At 41.8% G+C, this 24,401-nt stretch overlaps 2 protein-coding genes across 7 annotated transcripts in view; both read left to right on the top strand.

Annotated features, from left to right (window-relative positions):
- LOC142832677 (ATP-binding cassette sub-family G member 3-like) overlaps nucleotides 1–24,401 on the top strand; it is a 120,369-nt gene that overhangs the window by 130 nt on the left and 95,838 nt on the right. For 5 of the 6 annotated variants that reach the window (XM_075943355.1, XM_075943356.1, XM_075943357.1 and 2 more), the window contains exons 2-5: nucleotides 18,320–18,541; nucleotides 19,720–19,779; nucleotides 21,060–21,174; nucleotides 21,710–21,862. In XM_075943355.1, coding sequence (XP_075799470.1) covers nucleotides 18,339–18,541; nucleotides 19,720–19,779; nucleotides 21,060–21,174; nucleotides 21,710–21,862 — 531 coding nt within the window. In that variant the 5' untranslated portion in view covers nucleotides 18,320–18,338. Of the gene's footprint in view, nucleotides 1–23; nucleotides 31–18,319; nucleotides 18,542–19,719; nucleotides 19,780–21,059; nucleotides 21,175–21,709; nucleotides 21,863–24,401 lie in introns of those variants that run through there. The other variant, XM_075943354.1, reaches the window with a different exon arrangement.
- Nucleotides 1–24,401, top strand: part of LOC142832567 (ATP-binding cassette sub-family G member 3-like) — a 117,925-nt gene that overhangs the window by 134 nt on the left and 93,390 nt on the right. The window lies entirely within an intron of this gene.

Here is a 24,401-nt window from a genome sequence, read left to right as displayed (position 1 = left end):
ACAGTTGTGTGGCTATGGGAATATTCAGAGGTGTGCAGGCATGTTTCCATAATGTACTCTGCTTATTTAATCCAGATATGTTTTCCCACAAGTTCTCTCAGTAATTTCAGTGTGTGTGTGTGTGTGTGTGTGTGTGTGTGTGTGTGTGTGTGTGTTCAGGGGCTGTGGGGTGGGGTGGGGCTAGGGCACTGTTCAATGTGTGTGGAGATCACAGGATAATTTTGAAAATCAGTTCTTTTCTCTCAACATGTTGAGGAGATCTCTCCTGTACTTTGTTCCATGCTGGGAACTCCAGGGTAGCTGGCCCTTCAGCTTCCAGGAGATCTCTGTGTTGGGATTGCAAAGGCATGCCCCTGTAGTCCCCTTTCCATGGCGTTCTAGGATTGAACTCAGATGGCTAATCTTATGCAGCTGGTACATTTACCTTCAGACACCTCTTGCTGGACCCTGGGTGGTTTTCAGAACCCTTTTCTTGGAATGAGTTCAGAGGATCAAATCCAGAGCTTTGCACATGCTAGGCAAGTGCTCTGCCAGCCTGGTGGGATTTTAAATATAAAAGCATTTCATCCACAAATGAGGCAATTTGACTTCTTCCTTTCCTGATTGTATCTGTCTTTCTCTTCTCTCATCTTATTTTTTTGAGAATCCAAGCTCTGCACTAAACAACAGTTGAGGGATGGTTGCTCCTGGCTCTATCCTGTATTTAGAGGAACTGATTTAAGTTATTCCCTATTCAGTATATTTGTTTGCTAGGATTACCACAGTGTCCTTTATTGTGTGCAGGAATGAGCTTTCTCTTCCTGGTTTGTTCTGGGCTGTGATCAAGAATAAGTTTAATTTTACAAAGACTTCCTCCATCTATTGAGATTATGATATCATACTTATCCATAATCAAGTTATGTGTTGAAGTACTTTTACTAATTTTCATATGCTGGACCATGCTTGCAAAAACACAGTGTTCTTTCACCATGTGTTTCTGTGCTTTCTCTTGCTGTTGACTTTTTCTACAATTCCATTATGGTCTGATAGGATATAAGAAATTACCTTTTGGATTTGTTAAAAGTGTGTGATGGAGTGTTCCATTGTTATTATGTACTTATCTTTATTCTTCCTAATATTGGCTGGATATCTGTTTGTCAGGTAGAAATACAGGTTGTGGAGTCTGCTTGCTTAAAATGCCTTTTCCATCCTTTCCCTGTCAGTCTTCATATGTGTTGCAAGCTAGCTGAGTTTCCCGCTGCAATAAACAAGTGGTTATTGTTTTCTCTTTTTCAATTCAGCCTGCCAGTTGCATCTTTTGTTCCAGAATTGAGACCATTTATTTGTAGGTTAATGTTAACATGTTTGTTCAGGCTGGGCTTTGGTGGTGCACAACTTTAATCCCAGCACTTGGGAGGCAGAGACAGGTGGATCACTGTGAGTTTGAGGCCAGCCTGGTCTACAGAGTGAGTTCTAGGACAGGTTCCATAGCGACAGAGAAAAGAAACCCTGTCTCAAAGAAAAAAAACTTTTGTACTGAATGAAATCCTATAATTTGGTGGGCTTCTCTTCACCTGATTTTCTGAATTGGTTTCAATCGCTATGTGATATTTTCTTTCTCTCTCATCTTAGATATTTGTTGGCTCACTGGCACTTTACCTGGGTTTAGGGACATCATTTAGGAGTTGGGAGGTTGGGGGAGGAATTTTATAAGCTCAGGGATCATTTTGAAAAAAAAGAGAAAAAAAAAGAGGGAATGATGGGATAATAGATTTATAATTGTGAGTTACTGCTTTTAGACAAATATATTGGTATAGATTCTTGTATATTGATACAAAGTTAAATTATATTGACTGTTGTATGCATGCATGTTTCTATCTCTGTTTAAAACATTATGTATTGACATATATTGTATTGATAAATATATATTGTATATATTTACCATATTGCAGTGTACATTTCTACCTCTGATTAAGATACTTATATAATGTTTGTGTATTGATATATATTTACCATATTGCAATGTATATTTGTACAGTGTTTATATTTGGAGGTCATTATCCTCATTTGTTACACAGTTGTTTATTGTCTTAGTCTTTAAGTTAGATAGATAATGAGAATTATATAGATAAATAGTCATCTAAGTTTGTCATTTATAATTAGACTAATCAGGTTCTCTAGATATGTAGAGATTATACTCAGTATAGATAGATAATCTTTGACCTCTTCAAAGAGCTGTAGAAAATGGCCTTTAATCTAACTCAGAGTTTCATGATAGTGAGATACAATTGCTCCTGGCAACACCGCTCTAATCCCGAGAGAATGTTGAGCACCAAAGACACTCCATCTGGAGCCTTTCTATTTGGCAGAACTGGCTTTTGGGCAAGGAAATGCCCATACCTCAACCACTGACAGAGATACAGAGCGTGCATCAATGGATAAAACAGGACTGTCATATCCTGCCAAGACAGGATAAGATAGTTTTGAAAAGTTCCTTGCCTTTAATAATGGTATGTCAGTTATGTTAGGCCTTAGCCAAAATTGGTTGACTCAACGTTGCAAACGAGACTTTGGGTGATTGCCCAGGTAGTCAGTTGTCTCTGTCAATTGTTGCACATTTTGGATATATCTCGTTTGTTGAGTAGTGTTTATTCCCTTCTCAGATCTTTTTTTTTTTTTTAATTTTTTTATTGATAAAAGGAGGATAAAGAAAGGAAAAAAAAAACAAATTTCCACCTCCTCCCACCAGCCTCCCATTTCCCTCCCCCTCCTCCCACTCTTCTCCCCCTCCTCCCACTCTTCTCCCCCTCCTCCCACCCCTCTCCCCTTCCCCCCACTCCTCTCCCCCTCCCTTTCCAGTCCAAAGAGCTGTCAGGGTTCCCTGCCCTGTGGTACGTCCTAGGTCCTCCCCCCTCCATCCATATCTAGGAAGGTGAACATCCAGACTGGCTAGGCTCCCACCAAGCCAGCACATTGCATAGGATCAAAACCGCGTGCCATTGTCCTTGGCGTCTCATCAGCCCTCATTGTTCGCCATGTTCCGAGAGTCCAGTTTTATCCCATGCTTTTTCTGGTAACAGTCCAGCTGGCCTTGGTGAGCTCGCAGTAGATCATCTCCACTGTCTCAGTGGGTGGGTGCACTCCTCGTGGTCCCGACATCTTTGCTCATGTTCTCACTCCTTCTGCTCCTCATTGGGACCTTGGGAGCTCAGTCCAGTGCTCCAGTGTGGGTCTCTGTCTCTATCTCCATCCATCGCCAGATGCAAGTTCTAGGATGGTATGCAATATATTCGTCAGTATTGCTCTAGGGTAGGGTCATTTCAGGTTCCCTATCCTCAGCTGCCCAGGGAACTAACTGGGAACCTCAGCTTGGGCACCTGGGAGCCCCTCTAGGGTCAAGTCTCCTGCCCACCCTAAAGTGGGTCCCTTAACTAAGAATTGTGGTTCCGTGCTCCCCTATCCAACCTTCCTTTATCCCGATCCTCCTGTTTCCCCAAGTCCACCCTCCTTCCCTTCTACCTTTTCTCTCCCCATCTCCCCTAACCCCCATCCCACCCCACCCCCAAGATCCCACTTTTCCCCCCGGCAATTTTGTCTACTTCCCTTATCCAAGAGGATAACTATATGTTTTTCCTTGGGTTCACCTTCTTACTTAGCTTCTTTAGATTCGCCTATTGTAGACTCCGTGAACCCTATTTATGGCTAGAAACCAATTATGAGTGAGTACATCCCATGTTCGTCTTTTTGGGCCTGGGATACCTCACTCAGGATAGTGTTTTCTATTTCCATCCATTTGCATGCAAAATTCGAGAAGTCATTGTTTTTTACCGCAGCGTAGTACTCTAGTGTGTATATATTCCATACTTTCTTCATCCATTCTTCCATTGAAGGGCATCTAGGTTGTTTCCAGGTTCTGGCTATTACAAATAATACTGCTATGAACATAGTTGAACAAATGCTTTTGACATGTGATAGAGCATCTCTTGGGTAAATTCCCAAGAGTGGTATTGCTGGGTCCAGGGGTAGGTTGATCCCGAATTTCCGGAGAAACCGAAACACTGACTTCCACAGTGGTTGCACAAGATTGCATTCCCACCAGCAATGGATGAGGGTACCCCTTCCTCCACAGCCTCTCCAGCAAAGGCTATCCTTGGTGTTTTTGACTTTAGCCAATCTTACAGGTGTAAGATGATATCTCAAAGTTGTTTTGATTTGCATTTCCCTGATCGCTAAGGAGGTTGAGCATGACCTTAAGTGTCTTTTGGTCATTTGAACTTCTTCTGTTGAGAATTCTCTGTTCAGTTCAGCGCCCCATTTTTTAATTGGGTTAATTAGCATTTTAAAGTCTAGTTTCTTGAGTTCTCTATATATTTTGGAGATCAGACCTTTGTCTGTTGCGGGGTTGGTGAAGATCTTCTCCCAGTCAGTAGGTTGCCTTTGTGTCTTAGTGACAGTGTCCTTTGCTTTACAGAAGCTTCTCAGTTTTAGTAGGTCCCATTTATTCAATGTTGCCCTTAATGTCTGTGCTTCTGGGGTTATACCTAAGAAGCGATCGCCTGTGCCCATCTGTTGTAGGGTATTGCCCACTTTCTCTTCTATCAGGTTCAGTGTTTTCGGGCTGATATTGAGGTCTTTAATCCATTTGGACTTGAGTTTTGTGCACGGTGATAGATATGGGTCTATTTTCATTCTTCTACAGGTTGACATCCAGTTGTGCCAGCACCATTTGTTGAAGATGCTTTCTTTCTTCCAATGTAAACTTTTAGCTCCTTTATCGAAAATGAGGTGTTCATAGGTTTGTGGGATAAAGTCCGGGTCTTCTATACGATTCCATTGGTCGACTTCTCTGTTTTTATGCCAGTACCACCCTGTTTTCATTACTGTAGCTCTGTAATAGAGTTTGAAGTCAGGGATGGTAATGCCTCCAGAAGATCCTTTATTGTATAGGATTGTTTTGGCTATCCTGGGTTTTTTGTTTTTCCATATAAAGTTGATTATTGTCCTCTCCAGATCTGTGAAGAATTTTGATGGGATCTTGATGGGGATTGCATTGAATCTATAAATTGCCTTTGGTAGAATTGCCATTTTTACTATGTTGATCCTCCCAATCCAAGAGCAAGGGATGTCCATCCATTTTTTGGTATCCTCTTCAATTTCTTTCTTCAATGCCTTAAAGTTCTTGTCAAATAGATCTTTCACTTCCTTGGTTAGATTTACCCCAAGATATTTTATGCTGTTTGTGGCTATCGTGAATGGAGAAGCTTCTCTGATTTCCCTCTCTGCTTCCATATCCTTTGAGTATAGGAGGGCGACTGATTTTTTGGAGTTGATCTTGTATCCTGCCACATTACTAAAGCTGTTTATCAGCTGTAAAAGTTCTTTGGTGGAATTTTGGGGGTCGCTTATGTACACTATCACATCATCTGCGAATAACGAAAGTTTAACTTCTTCATTTCCAATTCGAATCCCCTTGATCCCATTATGCTGTCTTATTGCTATTGCTAGAACTTCCAGCACTATATTGAAGAGGTATGGTGAAAGTGGGCAGCCTTGTCGTGTTCCTGAGTTAAGCGGGATGGCTTTGAGTTTCTCTCCATTTAATTTGATGTTAGCTGTCGGCTTGCTGTATATAGCTTTTATTATATTTAGGTATGACCCTTGTATCCCTAATCTCTCCAAGACTTTTAACATAAATGGGTGTTGAATTTTGTCAAATGCTTTTTCAGCATCTAATGAAATGATCATATGGTTTTTTTCTTTCAGTTTATTTATATGATGGATTACATTGATAGATTTTCGTATGTTGAACCAGCCCTGCATCTCAGGAATGAAGCCTACTTGATCATAATGGATAATTTTTCGGATGTGTTCTTGGATTCGGTTTGCCAGTATTTTGTTGAGGATTTTTGCGTCGATATTCATGAGTGAGATCGGCCTGTAATTCTCTTTCCTGGTTGAGTCTTTGTGTGGTTTTGGTATCAGAGTAACTGTAGCTTCATAAAAGGAATTTGGTAATGACCCTTCTGTTTCTATATTGTGGAATACATTGAGGAGTATAGGTATTAGGTCTTCTTGGAAGTTCTGGTAGAATTCCGCATTGAAACCATCTGGCCCTGGGCTTTTTTTGGTAGGGAGGTTTTTGATAACAGCTTCTAGTTCTTCGCGACTGACAGGTCTGTTTAGCTTGTTCACCTGGTCCTGATTTAATTTTGGTAAATCGTATTTATCTAAGAAAGTGTCCATTTCTTTTACATTTTCCAGTTTAGTGGCATACAAGCTTTTGTAGTAAGATCTAATGACTCTCTGAATTTCCTCTGTGTTTGTGGTTATGTCCCCCTTTTCATTTCTGATCTTATTAATTTGCAAATTTTCTCTCTGCCGTTTGATTAGTTTGGATAGGGGTTTGTCAATCTTGTTGATTTTTTCCAGGAACCAGCTTCTTGATTCATTGATTCTTTGGATTGTTTTTTGTGTTTCTATTTTGTTGATTTCAGCCCTCAGTTTGATTATTTCCAGTCTTCTACTCCTCCTAGGTGAGTCTGCTTCTTTTTTTTCTAGAGCTTTCAGGTGGGCTGTTAAGTCTCCAATATGTGCTTTCTCTGTTTTCTTTAAGTGGGCACTTAGTGCTATGAACTTTCCTCTCAGGACTGCTTTCATAGTGTCCCATAAGTTCGAGTATGTTGTTTCTTTATTTTCATTGAATTCAAGGAAGACTTTAATTTCTTTCTTTATTTCCTCCTTAATCCAGGTATGGTTCAGTAGTTGACTGTTCAGTTTCCATGAGTTTGTAGGCTTTCTGGGGGTAGCATTGTTGTTGAATTCTAACTTTAATCCATGGTGGTCTGATAAGACACAGGTGGTTAGTAATATTTTTTTGTAGCTGTGTAAGTTAGCTTTGTTACCAAGTATGTGGTCAATTTTCGAGAAGGATCCATGAGCTGCAGAGAAAAAGGTATATTCTTTCCTATTTGGGTGGAATATTCTATAGATGTCTGTTAAGTCCATTTGCTTCATTACCTCCATTAATTCTCTAATTTCTCTGTTAGGTTTCTGTCTGATTGACCTGTCCATTGGTGAAAGAGGAGTGTTGAAGTCTCCTACTATTAGTGTGTGCGGTTTGATGGCTGCCTTGAATTTTAGCAATGTTTCTTTTACATACGTGGGTGCTTTTATATTAGGGGCATAGATATTCAGGATTGAGATTTCTTCCTGATGAATTTTTCCTGTTATGAGTATAAAATGTCCCTCTCCATCTCTTTTGATTGATTTAAGTTTGAAGTCAACTTTGTTAGAAATTAGTATGGCCACACCTGCTTGTTTCTTAGGTCCATTTGCTTGATAAGCCTTTTCCCAGCCCTTTACTCTGAGTAGGTGCCTGTCTTTGTGGTTGAGGTGTGTTTCTTGTAGACAGCAGAATGTTGGGTCCTGTTTTCGTATCCAGTCTCTTAGCCTGTGCCTTTTTATAGGTGAGTTGAGTCCATTGACATTAAGTGATATTAATGACCAGTGGTTGTTAACTCCGGTCACTTTTTAAGTAGTAGGGTTTGTGTGTTTCCCTTCTTTGAGTTGCGCTGGTGAAGGGTCTCTAGATGTCTGAGTTATTGAGGTCTTTGTTGGACTCCTTGGTTAGTGATTTTCCTTCTATTATTTTCTGTAAGGCTGGATTTGTGGCTACGTATTGCTTAAATTTGTTTTTATCCTGGAAAATTTTGTTTTCTCCATTTATGGTGAACGAAAGCTTGGCTGGATATAGTAGTCTGGGCTTGCATCCATGGTCTCTTAGTTTTTGCAGTACATCTATCCAGGACCTTCTGGCTTTCATGGTTTCCATAGAGAAGTCAGGTGTAAGTCTGATAGGTTTACCTTTATAAGTAAGTTGGCCTTTTTCCTTTGCGGCTCTTAATATTCTTTCTTTATTCTGTATATTTTGTGTTTTGATTATTATATGACGAGGGGATGTTTTTTTTTTGATCCAGCCTATTTGGGGTTCTGTATGCCTCTTGAACCTTCATAGGTACATCCTTCTTCAGGTTGGGAAAGTTTTCTTCTATAATTTTGTTAAGTATATTTTCTGGACCGTTGAGCTGCACTTCTTCTCCTTCTTCTACTCCAATTATTCTTAGGTTTGGTCTTTTTATTGTGTCCCATATTTCCTGAATGTTTTGTGATGAGAGTTTGTTGGACTTGCTGTTTTCTTTGATCAGTGCGTTTATTTTCTCTATGTTATCCTCAGACTCTGAGATTCTTTCTTCTATCTCTTGTATTCTGCTGGTTATGCTTGTTTCTGTAGTCTCTATTCGTTTACCTAGATTTTCCATGTCCAGCCGGCCCTCTGTTTGTGTTTTCTTCTTTGCCTCCATTTCATTTTTCAAATCATGAACTGTTTCCATTATCTGCTTGATTGTTTTTCCTTGCTTTCCTAGGGTATCATTCACTGATTTACTCAATTCCTCGAACTTTCTGTTATACTTCTCATCCATTTCTATAAGGGCGTTTTTTATATGCTGTTTAAGGGTGTCAATCACTGTCATGAAGTCAGTTTTTTCTCCTTCTTCATGATTAAGGTGTTCATGTCCTCCTGTTGTGAGGTCGCTGGCTTCTGGTGGTTTCGTGTTGTTCTTCAGATTGTTGGGTGAATTCTTGCATTGGCGTCTCCCCATCTCTTCCTTCCAATATTCTCCTATGGATCTTCTTTTACAGGATCAGGTCTTCTTGCCAACTGATGTACCTTCCAAGTGATGTCACTCCCCCGTGCTGTTTCTCCTGGAGTCCAGTTCCAATCTCCTTGCTGCTTGGTTAGCTTCCAAACAAAGGCCCACCCTGCTTGCTGCAGGCAGGTTATGGAGACAAAGGAGCTACCACCTTCCCCTTTGCACTCACCTTCGGGTTCAGTCCCAGCGCCCAGGCAGGCTGAACAGGGAGGCACTCTGCTCCAAGAAGGGAGGGATGGAGGGAGACAGGGGGTAGGGGGATCTGGATGTAAGCTGGATGGGATAGGAAGAGAGAGGAGGTACCGGGCAGTGTAGCCCTGTAGGTTGATCAGGAAGTGTAGGTGGGCTGTTCCCGGGTGCCGCAGCACTCACTCACCACAATGATGTCTCACTAGGTGCCCTGATCGAAACTCCGTGCTGCTTGGTTCGCTCGCAGACAAAGGGCCCACCCTGCTTGCTGCAGGCGGGCTATGGGGACAAAGAAGCCCCCGAGCTCCCCTTTACCCTACGCTTGGGGTTAGGACCCAGCGCCCAAGCAGGCAGAGCAGGGAGGCTCTCTGCCACCAGGACAGGGAGGGGGAAGAGAAACAGAGGGTGGGGGGATCTGGATGTAAGCTGGATGGGATAGGAAGAGAGAGGAGGTACCGGGCAGTGTAGCCCTGTAGGTTGATCAGGAAGTGTAGGTGGGCTGTTCCCGGGTGCCGCAGCACTCACTCACCACAATGATGTCTCACTAGGTGCCCTGATGAAACTCCGTGCTGCTTGGTTCGCTCGCAGACAAAGGGCCCACCCTGCTTGCTGCAGGCGGGCTATGGGGACAAAGAAGCCCCCGAGCTCCCCTTTACCCTACGCTTGGGGTTAGGACCCAGCGTCCAAGCAGGCAGAGCAGGGAGGCTCTCTGCCACCAGGACAGGGAGGGGGAAGAGAAACAGAGGGTGGGGGGATCTGGATGTAAGCTGGATGGGATAGGAAGAGAGAGGAGGTACCGGGCAGTGTAGCCCTGTAGGTTGATCAGGAAGTGTAGGTGGGCTGTTCCCGGGTGCCGCAGCACTCACTCACCACAATGATGTCTCACTAGGTGCCCTGATGAAACTCCATGCTGCTTGGTTCGCTCGCAGACAAAGGGCCCACCCTGCTTGCTGCAGGCAGGCTATGGGGACAAAGAAGCCCCCGAGCTCCCCTTTACCCTACGCTTGGGGTTAGGACCCAGCGCCCAAGCAGGCAGAGCAGGGAGGCTCTCTGCCACCAGGACAGGGAGGGGGAAGAGAAACAGAGGGTGGGGGGATCTGGATGTAAGCTGGATGGGATAGGAAGAGAGAGGAGGTACCGGGCAGTGTAGCCCTGTAGGTTGATCAGGAAGTGTAGGTGGGCTGTTCCCGGGTGCCGCAGCACTCACTCACCACAATGATGTCTCACTAGGTGCCCTGATGAAACTCCGTGCTGCTTGGTTCGCTCGCAGACAAAGGGCCCACCCTGCTTGCTGCAGGCAGGCTATGGGGACAAAGAAGCCCCCGAGCTCCCCTTTACCCTACGCTTGGGGTTAGGACCCAGCGCCCAAGCAGGCAGAGCAGGGAGGCTCTCTGCCACCAGGACAGGGAGGGGGAAGAGAAACAGAGGGTGGGGGGATCTGGATGTAAGCTGGATGGGATAGGAAGAGAGAGGAGGTACCGGGCAGTGTAGCCCTGTAGGTTGATCAGGAAGTGTAGGCGGGCTGTTCCCGGGTGCCACAGCACTCACTCACCACAATGATGTCTCACTAGGTGCCCTGATCGAAACTCCGTGCTGCTTGGTTCGCTCGCAGACAAAGGGCCCACCCTGCTTGCTGCAGGCGGGCTATGGGGACAAAGAAGCCCCCGAGCTCCCCTTTACCCTACGCTTGGGGTTAGGACCCAGCGTCCAAGCAGGCAGAGCAGGGAGGCTCTCTGCCACCAGGACAGGGAGGGGGAAGAGAAACAGAGGGTGGGGGGATCTGGATGTAAGCTGGATGGGATAGGAAGAGAGAGGAGGTACCGGGCAGTGTAGCCCTGTAGGTTGATCAGGAAGTGTAGGTGGGCTGTTCCCGGGTGCCGCAGCACTCACTCACCACAATGATGTCTCACTAGGTGCCCTGATGAAACTCCGTGCTGCTTGGTTCGCTCGCAGACAAAGGGCCCACCCTGCTTGCTGCAGGCAGGCTATGGGGACAAAGAAGCCCCCGAGCTCCCCTTTACCCTACGCTTGGGGTTAGGACCCAGCGTCCAAGCAGGCAGAGCAGGGAGGCTCTCTGCCACCAGGACAGGGAGGGGGAAGAGAAACAGAGGGTGGGGGGATCTGGATGTAAGCTGGATGGGATAGGAAGAGAGAGGAGGTACCGGGCAGTGTAGCCCTGTAGGTTGATCAGGAAGTGTAGGCGGGCCCCTTCTCAGATCTTTGACGGAGTTGAAGATTATATAATTGTAGTTACTCTCTACATTATTTGGATTCCTTGAGATAGAATGTTTAGCAAAGCTTTTGTTCTCAATATTGTTTGTTATATTTATTATTTGTTGTTATTGTATATAGTTGTATTTGGTTTGGTTCTGTCTTATTTAGACAAAAAGGGGAGAGAAATTTTTTACCAGGAACCAAAGCTACAGAGAAACCCTATTACTACAACTTTGCGTTTGATTGTTTTGATAAAACACCATGATCAAAAGCTACTTGGGGAGGAAGAGGTTTATTGGCTTACACCTTCACATCACAACCCACCATTGAAAGAAGCCAAGGCAGGAACTTAGGAAAGAACTGAATCAGCGACCTTGGAGAAATAATGGCTCACTACTTGCTCGGCCTGCTTTCTTAAGTATCCTAGGACCCCAAAGTGGACTGGGCCCTCCCACATCAATCATCAATCAAGAAAATGCCCCACAGACTTGCCAATCTGCTGCAGGCAATTCCTCACCTGAGGGTTCTTCTTCACAGATGACTCCAGCGCGTGTCAAACTGACAAAAACTAACCAGCACACATCCCGAGTTACTGCTATTGAATCCTTAGTACTACAGGAGTTATTTTCTCCTGTAGTGATCATAGCTTTCTCTCTTTCTTCTTTGTGTTTTTATTTTTCTGCGAGTGTCTTCTTCACTGCTGCTTTGGTGGTCATGCATTGCTTTAGCTGTGTTCATCTTCAAGGTCTTTATAAAGGACGAATTTGTTTGTAGTAACATTGGTTGTCCATTCTTTTCTTTGAGGACTCAAAATACATAGCTCCACACTCTTGCCTTTAGCCTCTGACAAGGAACGTGCTGTTTTTCTGATTGTTTTTTTCCAATCAGGTCCATGTTAGTAACTTGGCTCATCTTTTAAATCATTTCTAGCACTCTGTTCTTGTTCTGTAAATCTGAATTTTACCAACAGTGTGATATGACAAGATTATTTTTTGGTCTGATGTATGTGGTAGTCTAAATTACCTCTGTATCTCGATGTCCTTATCGCTCAATAGATACAGGGAATTTTAGGATATTACTTGACTAAATAGGTTTTATATGCTTTTAGTCTGTATTTCAGCATTCTATTAAAATAAAAATATGTCTGTATGGTCTAACTGTCATATTCTGGGATCATCATAAATTTTTCTTTATTCCTCTCAAATAAAAAGGAATGCAATAACTCATTAATCCTTGTATTTGAAGTCCTGGTAATTTTATCTTTCAGTTAATTTAGTCTGTTGGTGGTGGTTTTCCCTAAAGTTTTAAAAGTTTATCTGAAAATTTTTCCAACACTTACATTTTTAATAATTCTCTGTTTATTGCACATACTCTATATTGTTTTGCTCATTTCCCTCAGCTGTCTATCTTTTTGAAGTTGCAATCCTTTGTAAGTAAACCTCCTGAATAATTTCTTCAGCACTCTATCCAATTAAATGCTTTTGGGTTCAGTTGCTGACAAGGTATGAACTTTGAGAAAGTTTTGTTTCTACATTCTTGTGTTTTGTTGTTGTGGTTTGTGCACCTGTGGGAGAGAATATGGTTTGCACACCGATGTGAGGATTTGTACAGTAATCTTTCTACAGAGGGCACTGGTCAGAGTGCAGATTAAACCACAGTAACAACACCAGAGTCAACTTGCCACATTAATATTAATGGGAATAATGAAATAATGGACAGGAGGTGGTGTCACGTCTCCTTTAATTCCAGCACTTGGGAGGGAGAGGGAGGGGAATCGCTGAGTTTGAGGTCAGCCTGGTCTACAGAGTGAGTTCAAGGACATCCAGTGCTACAGAGGGAAACCCTGTCTCAAATAAACAGCAACAACTAAAATGTATAGGAAGTAAAGTTAGAAAAGAGAAAGACCTTAAAATCAGTGTAGAAGCAAAATACCATTTACACTAAAGACCTCCACCTGTCTTTGTATAGTCTTTTCCACGGCTAGCCCCAGGGGTCTTTGTGGGCTCTTGTCCAGGTAGGCATTTCTGTGTGTGGCTTTGTCTAAATGAAGAAGTGTATTCTGGATGCTTTGGAGAAGTGGAGATGGCAAGCATAGCAAAGAGTTCTGCAATGGAGAGAATTCCTGGGAGCTGAGCTCTTTGTCTAAGCATTTTCAGATCTTATGTAGCAGCAAACCATCATGCAATAGGGAAGAAGCTGGGGAAATTCAGTAATCCTTTTACTCAGGTTCAAAGTTCTCAGCCCCTGTCTGCTGCACACAAATTGCACCATGAGTCAGTTTCAGAAACCAAAGAATCTGCCAGCCACCTGCTCAGAACTCTCTTTATCAGCAGTCATCCAGAGGAGCCATGTCATTCTGGTTACAGGAGGCAGGGCTGCCTGTCCTCATTCCTGCACAGCCTGAGCTAGGAGTGTGTCTCAGTCACTCCTGCGCTACTGTCTCTCATGGCTGCCTACCCACCAGGGCATCCAGGGCACCATGACATGTGCTAGATGATTTTAGATTCCACCGCAGCTCAAACTCAGAGAATAAAAGCTCTGGATTCTAGCACTGTGAGAGATGAAGTGTGTAGAGCTCGGGCTGTGACAATTTGTGTTCCTTTCTGTTACATAGAACAGGGGTTTTCAGAGTGGGCCTTTTCCTGAGTAACTCCATATATACAGCAGTGGTTTGCTTCATTTTGAAAGCAAATGCTGAGGAAAAATGACTTTGTACCTTATATGTGCAAGTATCCAGCACAGACATAAGTCATAGGTTGATAAACAACTCATTAATACAAATAATACAAACAAAATTATTCCTACCTGGTTGTGTGACACTGCTCTTGTACACTATAAAGGTTTGTCACTTGTATTGTCCAGTAGCTAGGGAAGAAGCATAGACAGGGTGACCAGAATAGAATTATGGGAAAAGGAAAAGGAGAGAGTATTCACCAGCCAAAGAAAGAGGAAGCAAGATGGGAATGCCACACTGAGAAAAGGTACCAAGCTATGTGTTTAAACATAGATAAGATTTATGGGTTAATTTAGGTGGAAAGAGCTAGTTAATAACAAGCCTGAGCTAATAAGCCAAATATTTTATAACTAATATAAGCCTATATATATTTCTTTGGGACTGAATGACTCTAGGACTTGGTGGGACAGAAACTTCTGTTTATACTACCTATGAACCTAACAGGCCACAAACACCTAAACCCATGGATGTTTGAAGACTCATCTGAGAAAGGAAGCTTGTATGCTTGTCCAAAACACCAGAGTCATGAGTGCTGCAATTCCCTCCCTTGGATCATAGCCATTGAGTCATCATCAGGCCACCCAATGTATGCATCACCAGATATAAGGCAACACGCACTCAACTCTGTCCCAAGATGTCTACTCACATGATCAGTCCTAATTGAAGTGTCCCACTTGAGCTCCCATTTTTTCAGACCCCTTATGCCTGCAGTCAGCTCTGTGCTTTGAAATAATCTGTCCTATGAGCCCTCTCTCTATCTTGACCTGACTGTGCCTTGAACCAACTGAGTATTTACTGACCACCCTGTTCCAGAACAGCTCTCTCTGCTGCATGTGTATCAGCTCTGTTTTCCCTTCCACAGCTCTGCGTTAACCCTTGCACCACTGCAAGTCTTTATGGGTGACTCTGTGTATCATTGTGCTCATTGCAGTCTGAAATCTGAGAGACAATATTGATCTTTAGGATCCGCAGGAACCAGTTTACACTTGCCAAAAGCCATAAGCCTTAGAAGAAACAAAAGTGCTGGGAAATTACAGGCAAAAAAGTAGATTCAGTTTATAAATATATTGTTCTTCAATAACCTGACATGTGGATGACATACATGTATCCATGCATTTTTTTTACATACCATCTCCATGACAGTGATTGATTCAGTGAGTTTATCCCCAGTAGTACTCTGCCATGAAGGAGCAGTGTCAGGTCAAATATCTTCAATGGAACAATCCATTTCTACTCTATGATTGTATTATTCTCATTGCTTAATAAAAATCTGACAGGCCAGTAGTTGGTAAGGAAGTTATGCCAGAAAGTCAAACTGAAAATGATGGGAAGAAGGAGGGAAGAGTCAGGAGATAAGCCAGTCAGTTGCTAAGCAAGCAGAATGTGTAAAAAATGAGGTAACAAGTCATGAGCCACATGGCAAAGCATAAATAGAAATATGGGTTAATTTACGTGAAAGAGGTAGCTATTAATATTGATCAACTGAGTATTTATAATTCACATTCACCTGTGAGGAGGCCACTTCTTTGTCCTGGTTGCCCATATCTGAAATAACCACACAGATACAATATTAATTAAATCACTGCTTGGTCCATTAGCTCTAGCTTCTTATTGGCTAACTCTTACATCTTAATTTAACCCATTTTTATTCATCTGTGCATCACCACAAGGTCGTTGGATACCAGCAAAGTTTCAGCACATCTGTCTCTGGTGGCTCCATGGCTTCTCTCTCACTCGGCCCTTCTTTCTCCCAGCATTTAGTCTAGCTTTCCCCCACTTAGTTCTGTTCTATGAGGTGTAAGACAGTTCTTTATTCATAAACCAATATAAGCAACACATAGACAGAAGGACCTCCCACACTATTCACTTCTGAGTCGGTTATTTGGGACCAGGCCCTTAGGACAGGAAACGTCCATGTACAAATACCCATGCTGGATTTAAGGTTCCGGAAAGGGATAGGTTCCAGCCTATAGTCACCAGGGCAGCCTGTTTCACCTCGGAGTTGCTGCCCTGGCCTCATGCATGTTGAACATGCACTGACCTGTGCTCTCAGGCCCAGGCCTGTGTTACTCTATGTGCTGTGTCTTCTGCATTTTCTTCCATGACAGGCGTTCTTGTATAGGAACTTCCTACTCTTTTGTAAAGTCCTGCAGATGCCTTATGCTCCCATGTTGCTCTCTTTATTTCCAATTTAGAGCTTCTATTTTCATATGATAATTCTCATTCAGAATGGAGTTCATTTCAAAATCATAATCAGTCACGTGCTTATTTGGTTCTCCTTTTTAATCTTATTTTTTAAAAAAGAAAATAAACTATCATTTTCATTATACATTCCAAGCCAGGTCCCACTTTCTCCCTTCCTACCATTCCCTTCACATTCGCCCCCATCACATCCCCAATCCACTCCTCAGAGTGGTAAGGCATATTGCTTCGAGGAAGGACCAAGGCCCACCCTATTATATTTAGGCTGAGCAAGGTATCCATTCAGAAAATGGGTTCCAAAAATCCCATACAATCAATAGGAATAAATCCTGGTACCAATGCTAGTGGTCTCCCAGTGTGCCCCAGCCACACAACCATCACCCACGTTCAGAGGGTCCAGTTTGGTTTTCTTCTGGTTCCTTTCCTGTCCAGCTGGAGTTGGTGAGTTCCTATTAGCTGAGGTAAACTATTTCAGTGGGTGTCCCCATTATGGTTTTGACCTCTTTGTTTATATTCTCACTCGTCCCACTCTTCCTCTGGACACTGGGAGCTGAGCCCAGTGATCCTATGTGGGTCTCTACCTCTCTTCCCATCAGTTGCTGGATGAAGGTTCTATGGTGATATTTAAGATAGTTCATCGATCTGACTACAGGGCAAGGCCAGTTTGGGTTCTTCCTCTCCACTATAGTTTAGGTTCTTAGCGGGGGTCATCCTGAAACAAGTAATTTCAACAATCGAGCCATCTCTCCATCGCCAGAACTTTCTAGTCTCCTTCTTAATCAATCAGTGTTTAAGTGGTTGCTAAATACATTTTTTATATCTTAATTATGAGTGCTGTAAAAATAGATTTTGTGTCTTGTGATAAGAAATCTGTAATTCCATTCCTTCTATCTTTGAATGTAGCAATCAGTTGTCATATTAGTAATGTTTGAGGAATACTTGTGAACATCCTCCTATGTTCTCACTTTAGTAATATTTAACCATGTTTACTGAAATGACTAGAAATATGTAACTGGAATTTTGGATAAAATTTTTTTGAACAGGAGGGGTTTAACATTTATTTTTCCACCAATGTCTGAATAAAGCATACTGATTTGGCAGAGCCTTAGTCCCATAGGTTGGTTTGTCTGAAATCCCAAAGCCTAAGCCTTCTGGATCCAAGGCACAGTGTTTTGAGGAAGCCATTTTTCTGAAGCTCCAAGTTTGCCTAGGGACAGACTGCTAATAGTTTTCTTCAAGAATAACAGAGCTTCTGGCAGATGTGTTTAGCAGGTTTTTCTTTCTTGTCTTTGCTGGTATGGGACATGTACTTGGAGGACAGGAAGAAACTAGTTTTGCTTCCCTGCTGCTGTCCCCCAACCCTGGCTGCTTTGGTTGTCATCAGAGCTCTTCACACAGCTGCTCCCACCCTGTCTGCTGTAAGGATTCTCCTGGAGGAGGCTTGTCTGAGCAGCTGGACCCTCACAGGCAGGAGCTCACCACCCAAGATGTCAGCTTTTAGTTAGGAAATCTGGCTGCATTGAAGATGGTATTTTAAACTGTTCAAGTGCTCAATTCACTAAAGGTCATACTTTAAAGTAAACATTAGGAACTTGTGAAAACTGACATAAAAATTTCATTTATATTGTTTTTCCTTAGAATTATTATACTGCTTAGCTACTGATTTGTTGTCCCTGTCTGTCCCTGTCATTTTAATATCTGAGTCGTCCTAGGATTTAAGCATATCCATCACATCAATGATGATGTCATTGTCAGCAGTTCGAATTGTGGGCTGTGTGAAGATTCTTAATGACAGTCTGAAGCTGGAAATAGTCAGAAATTTCTTCTGATAGCCATGGAAATCCAAATTGTTATTGTGTAATACCCCATAATACAACATATGCCTATACACAAACAGACACATATGCACACACAAGCACATGTACACACAGGACATAAGGTGATGGTAGCTATGTATTCTACATCTGAACTTTTATTAATCATAATATGCTTTTAAGTTAGAGAAATATGCCCCCTCATAAATTGCCTCTTCCCTCATGCATTATGAATAATATTTATTCTGTACTTTTTAGGGCTCATTAGTTTCTTGGGAATCTGGTATCTACATGGAGTCTATGTACTTAGTTATGTAGAGTTCTCATTGGATCCTTAGGTAATCACAGCCATATGTACTGTTCATCATGAAGGAATCTGCCTTTGACTACAGTCTAAACAGTCCTTAAGTGTGCTGCTCTGTGTAATAATGTTGTTTGTGTGGACAATCAACTTACTCTTGCTCTTCCTTCTACAGGAAGGAAGAACCTCTGAAGATGTCATCCAATAATGACCCTGTTACAGTCCCAATATTAGAAATAAATCCTAGTGACCTTCCTGAAATGGACACCAGTGACCTGAACTCATTGGCTGAAGAGGCTGTGCTAAGTTTTCATAACATCAGCTATCAGGAAACAGTGCAAAATTACTTTCTGTTTTCTAAAAAAACAAGTGTGAGAGAAAAACTATCAAATATCAGGTATGTGCATGAAGTAGAACATTGAGCAACTTTTCAATAAACACAAACTTTCTGTATCATTTATAAACTGTGTGTGTTTGTGTGTGCATATATATCTGTTTATGTGGCTATACAAGTGTATGTGGGTATGCATGTATATATATGTTTATGTTTAAGTATACATGTGTATATGCTCACATGTGCAGATGTGTGAATGCTATGACACACCCATAGCACAAGGCTGTCAGAGGAAAACCTTGAGCATTGGTCTTCGCCTTCTACTGTGTTACACACAGAGTCGCTCATTGTTCACTGCTGGTAATGCCTGGTTAGCAGACTGCAAGTGTCCTGAGATTCCCCTGCCTGGTGTAGCTAAGTTTTCTGTAAGAATAAAAACCATGCCCCTTTCAATTTGAATATTCACTACTCTGAATTAATCAATCAGATTATTTGGACATAATTTGTGTTTGTGCTGTACGTATACATCAATAAATAATGTCCTCTACTTGAGGGATGTCTCCCAATTTTAACTGAACATATCCTAATCTCTTTATAAGAGAAGAAAATCATCATTCTATGGGTATATATTCAGTTTTTCTATTTTGATTAAGGTGGTGTTTTGTTTTTTGTTGTTTTCAGTGTTAAACTTTGCAACACTCTCCTGTCCTCTGAGTGTGTCTTTCTAATGTTTGGATTTCTACTTAAGATGCACTGATTTTGGTTGATTCCATTTAAGTAGTAATTACATTGCTACTGATGTCCCATGAATCACTGGTTTCTTGTGACAATGTCTATGAGGCAGCGAGCAGGGTCATATGAAGATATTAATCATAAAACAGTAGTGAGAAGCTGTTATATACTTGACACATAAAGGCCATGTGTGTAATGGAGTCTTCATGAGAAACTGCTACTTGCTTCAAAGAGCACTTATCTTAGATGAACCACATATCACAGAAGACAAGTCCTTCAATAATAAACAGAGAGGTTTTGTGATATCTGAGACATTTTTGACGAGTTTTCGCTAGCAACTGACATCTTTGATAAGTAATAGGCTCCTAATAATGTTTTAATTTTATGAGTTTGCAATTATTTTCTGTGAACAATTTTATCCAACTTCAATATCATGTTCAGCATAGACCCTAAACTAATATAATTTCCTTTACATAAAAATATCAACCAGTATAATTTTGTGTTTACAGTGGGATCATGAAACCTGGCCTCAACGCAATTATGGGACCTCAAGATGGAAGCAGATCTTTGTGAGTATAATGGAAAGCATACAAAAGCCCGTTGTTGTAGTGATATTTCACTTGTATTTTAATAAATAAAACTTGCCTGAAGATCAGAAAGTAAAACAGTCATACTGGCCAGCCTTACAGACTAGGCAGCAATGACACGCACCTTTAATCTCAGTAGCCACAGTGACAGACACCTTTAATCCCAGTAGCCACACTAGTCTGCTATAGAAACTGAGCAGTAGTGGTACATGCCTTTAATCCCAGCCCAAGAGATGATTATAAAACAGGAGGAGACAGCTCTCTCACACAGTCACATTCTGACATTACTGGAGGCAGGATCACCATTTTGGGACTGAGGTTGTGTAGTAATATCTAAGATTTCTACAATAGCCCAGAATAGAGTATAACAAAGGTTTATTTATTCGGGGATAAACTCCCAGTTTGGGTACCAATCTGTAATCCTTTTCCTGCGCTGGGGACTGGAAGCAAATCCAGCAGAAAAAATGGGGCCGTACTTACTTTTTGTCAGCACTTGCTGTGCAGGAGACCACACCTAAAGTGGGCTTGTATCTTAAAGGCTATTGGCTGAAGGAGTTCGCACAGCAGATCCATGTAAGAGTCAGTGATAGGTCGATTTGTTTTTCTGGTCTTCAGGCTGAACCCCAATATCTGTTTCTGAGTTTTTATTAATTGTGCTCCACTTTGTATCCAGTTTCTGTGCTGTAAAGATGAGTTATTTCAGTACTGAGTGAGTGTAACTGTGAGTGTGTATGGGTGAGTCTGGTCCTGTGTGCTTTGGAGAGTGTGTAGGAGGGTGCATTCTAATTTTACACCAGGAGCAGGAAGTCTTACCAGATCACTTTACTGCTAAGAAATGACAGCATGATTGGCATATGGTATTGGGTCATATTATTATTTCTTGTGGGAGAGATAGTATTAAGATTAGAATGATGAAAGAGAAGTTTCGTGAAGGAAAGAAATCACCACCAGGCCTAATTCTCAAAGTAAAGCAGCACATTACCTGTTTGAGTCCTCAAGGTCAGATAGCAGGGAGAGGCGGTCATACAGATCATTTCTTACATTCATAATTTTGGGTTGTATTAGAGCACATTCTGAACAGAAAGAAGTGAGTATGTGCGTGTGTGTGTGTGTGTGTGTGTGTGTGAGAGAGAGAGAGAGAGAGAGAGAGAGAGAGAGATTTCAGCCTTTTGATATGCAAAATTTTTATTCTGAGTATCTGAAAGCTGATTGCTGTTACTGAAGGGAGGAAGTAAACCACACAACATATGTAACCCTTGTAGGTTATTAGATGTCTTAGCTGCAAGGAAAGATCCACGAGGATTGTCAGGAGATATTTTGATAAATGGAAAACCTCGACCTGCTAATTTCACATGTACTTCTGGTTATGTGCCACAAGTAAGTGCTATTGGGTTTGTAATTTTAGGTTTCCCCTCATTCTGTGTGGTTAGATGCTCAGCTAATAGACCTGTGTGTTTCCAGTTCATTAGATGACACATTAAGGCCGCACTTTCTCTACATTGGCTTTTTACAATGACTCATTAGCCTGAGAGTGACATTTTAAAATAGGAAGATGTGGAGAGATTGAAATATGACATCTGCAGCACAGTATTAGTAGTTGAAGGTGTGATTTAATTCTACAGAGTACCACAGTTGTCCAAGTTTGTCCTTCCTTCATCCTTCTTCACTGCTTAGTTTTCTGCAAATAATTACAGGTAGCCATCACCAAAATCCCTGTGCTCTACTTGGATGAGAAATGGGAAGGGGTGAAAATGATTGCATCAGGTTCTGTACTTGAAATTAGTAAAATTTAAAGCTTATTTTTTAGGAAAGTATTACATTGTGTATATTTTATATGAGGATTAGGTTGCATTTGTTAGAATGTTTGTTTCACTGATCACTATATTTAATTGAAATTCTATTTAACCTTAAGAATGACGTGGTGATGCGCACGGTGACTGTGAGAGACAACATAGAGTTCTCAGCAGCTCTTCGACTGCCAATGACTATGACAAGAGATGAAAAAAGAAGGAGAATTGATGAGGTCCTTGAACTTCTGCATCTGGATAAAGAGTCAAATGTTAAGGTAATGTGAAGAAAAGTCTTGAAAGATTCAGCTGACAGACGAGGGGGAGATACGTGTGTGGATTACATGACTCTCTGTCAGCAGTTTCATATGATGTATGTAGTCACACTGGCAGCTCTCTGCACCAATCAAGTGACTGGTTACAAGATTTAAAAGAAAATTAAGCTGGGAAGTCTACTTAACAATGGCTAAACCCGAGAATGGAGTGTGATTCAGCAGGGAAGAGTGCTCCTCACATGGCCATTTCTTAGTGCTCCTCACATGAGCCTCCTCTTCCCTCAGCCTTAAACTCTTGACTCTTTAGAGAATTGGACAAGTGCTTTCTTCAATTTATTGTTACTTTCCCTAGAGGACTTGTCCCTTGTTTCAGAATGTGCTTCTGGACAGACACAGGTTGTGCAGTGGAGAACTCTGGCTCTGCGTTCACTCTGCATTTATTTCCCTCCATGGTTGTCCTTGGTCTCTTCGCACTTACTTCTCACTTGTGTAGCTCATGTTATTTTCTGTAGCCTGTTTTCTTGTGTTTTTTTCTCATCCTTACTTGTGGTTGCTAGTTTTGACTGTCAGCTTGACACAGTGTAGTATCCCATGGGTCATCTAGCAGAGAGCCTCAGTGAGGAATTTCTGTGGGTGATTGTCTTGATTAAGTTAAGCGATGTAGGAAGACTCAGTTCACTTAGCAAGCTCCATTTAGGGTTTCGGGTTCTGGGTGTTGTGAGAATAGAAAAAGTGAGTTGAGCACCGACAGGCATGTAGGCATCACCCTCTCTGTGCTCTTGCCTGGGTGTAACCAGCTGCAGCAGCTTCATGTGTTGACTTCCCTACAATGGTCAACTGTACTTTTCAACTTTGTACTGAAATAAAACCCTATGCTCCCTTTTTACCTTTAATCTGAGCAACTGCCCATACAACTAAGATGTGCTTCTGCCCTCATTCTCTGCTTCTTTATATTATGTCATACATATTCTAAGACCCTGTATAAAGTTTTATAGATACAACCTTGGGCAAGTGTAGCAATAAAGGGGCCAAGTGACTCTTCCTGTTGAGATTTGTACAGGATCAGGGAAAGTATAGGCAAGTTGTGAGCTTCACAGCTGTATGCTATAATACATAACTAGTTTATTGCTGACATGTTTAAAAAGAATATTTTATAGTATTTCATCCTTGAATACTTAATTTTTATCCATGATAAATAAGGATGTTTGCTTATCTTAACAATTCCATCCTTGACTATCAAAATGAAATAAATCCTGATGCTCCCAGCCCTGTCTGGTTATAACCATTCACATTCCCCAAGTGTTCCTTGTTATTGCATTGTTTATAGAAACTGATTAGGTACTGTATTTATTATATGCTTATAGATTATAATATCATGGTTCCTTCCATTTTATTATCTCTTCCAAATAATCGTGCCTCTCACAATGACATCAACTCATTGAGAAAATTGTATATAGATGTTTGCTGAGCAGACATTTGTATATATGGATGAAAAGAAACTCCCCAGAATAGGATTCTCATGGATTAACTCTGGTGGTGTCTCCTCCTTAGAGGCAGTGAGGAATAGGGAGGTACCGGCTGCTGTTTCCCACAATCCTTCTCCACAGACATTTATGAGATGTCAGTGCACAACTTTAATCCCAGCCCTAGAGAGGAATATAAGACGGGAGGAGACAGCTCTCAGTCACAGTCTCATTCTGAGATTCCTGGAGGTTGGATCGCCATTTCAGACTGAGGTAGAGGAAAGAGCTAGGGACTGGCTGTTTTGCATTTCTGACCTTCAGGTTGAACCCTAATTTCTGTCTCTAGGTTTCTATCACTTGTGCTACAATAGGTAAGCAGATGTCCTTATATTTATGGATGAAGACTAAATAAGTACTCAATAGTAAGGAGCTACAAAAATGCTACACAGAGAAACAGCTTCAGTGAGTGCGCTGTGGTGACCCCACAAGTATTATACAGCAAGAGTACAGCTGACAGACCATTAGACAAATTCACAAAAAATAGAATATTGTGAAGAACCCGATTTGCAGAGCTTTGGGAACTCCTGTCTTTTGGATAAGTCACTTTAATTCTGTAGAACCCTTGTGGGATCATAACACTTCTCCCAGCAGTGTAAACATGACTCTTCCTGTAGGGCAACAGGATACCACCCCTCACACCATGAAGCCTGGTGTGAAAGCATTCACTGAGTCAAACCTTTGTTCTCATAGCCAAAATCTACGTAAAGCTAAGGCCCCACAAGTTTCTTTATTGACAGCACTCACTGAAAAGAAAGGAGCCCAAAACAGGAAGAGGTATATCTGCTCTAACAGTAGACTGGGGAAGTTGTAAATTACTGGTCCTTTCTTCTAACCTAACAAGTTATTAATATTCTGTATTTACCATTCACCTTGGTTTCAATTAATATAAGATCATAGCCCAAGAAAACAACTGTTTTTACCTTTACCCCTAGAGATACAGAAAAAAGACTTGAATCCATAAATCAACCTCAGAGAAATCAATTGTCCCTTTGAAAATGGCAGGAACCCTGCTAGAGTCA

The sequence above is a fragment of the Microtus pennsylvanicus genome, chromosome 12 (genome assembly GCF_037038515.1).
Source record: "Microtus pennsylvanicus isolate mMicPen1 chromosome 12, mMicPen1.hap1, whole genome shotgun sequence".
In the NCBI taxonomy this organism is placed as follows: domain Eukaryota; kingdom Metazoa; phylum Chordata; class Mammalia; order Rodentia; family Cricetidae; genus Microtus; species Microtus pennsylvanicus.
Note: the sequence above shows the minus strand (reverse complement) of the source record. Positions and strands in the feature narration are given on the sequence as shown.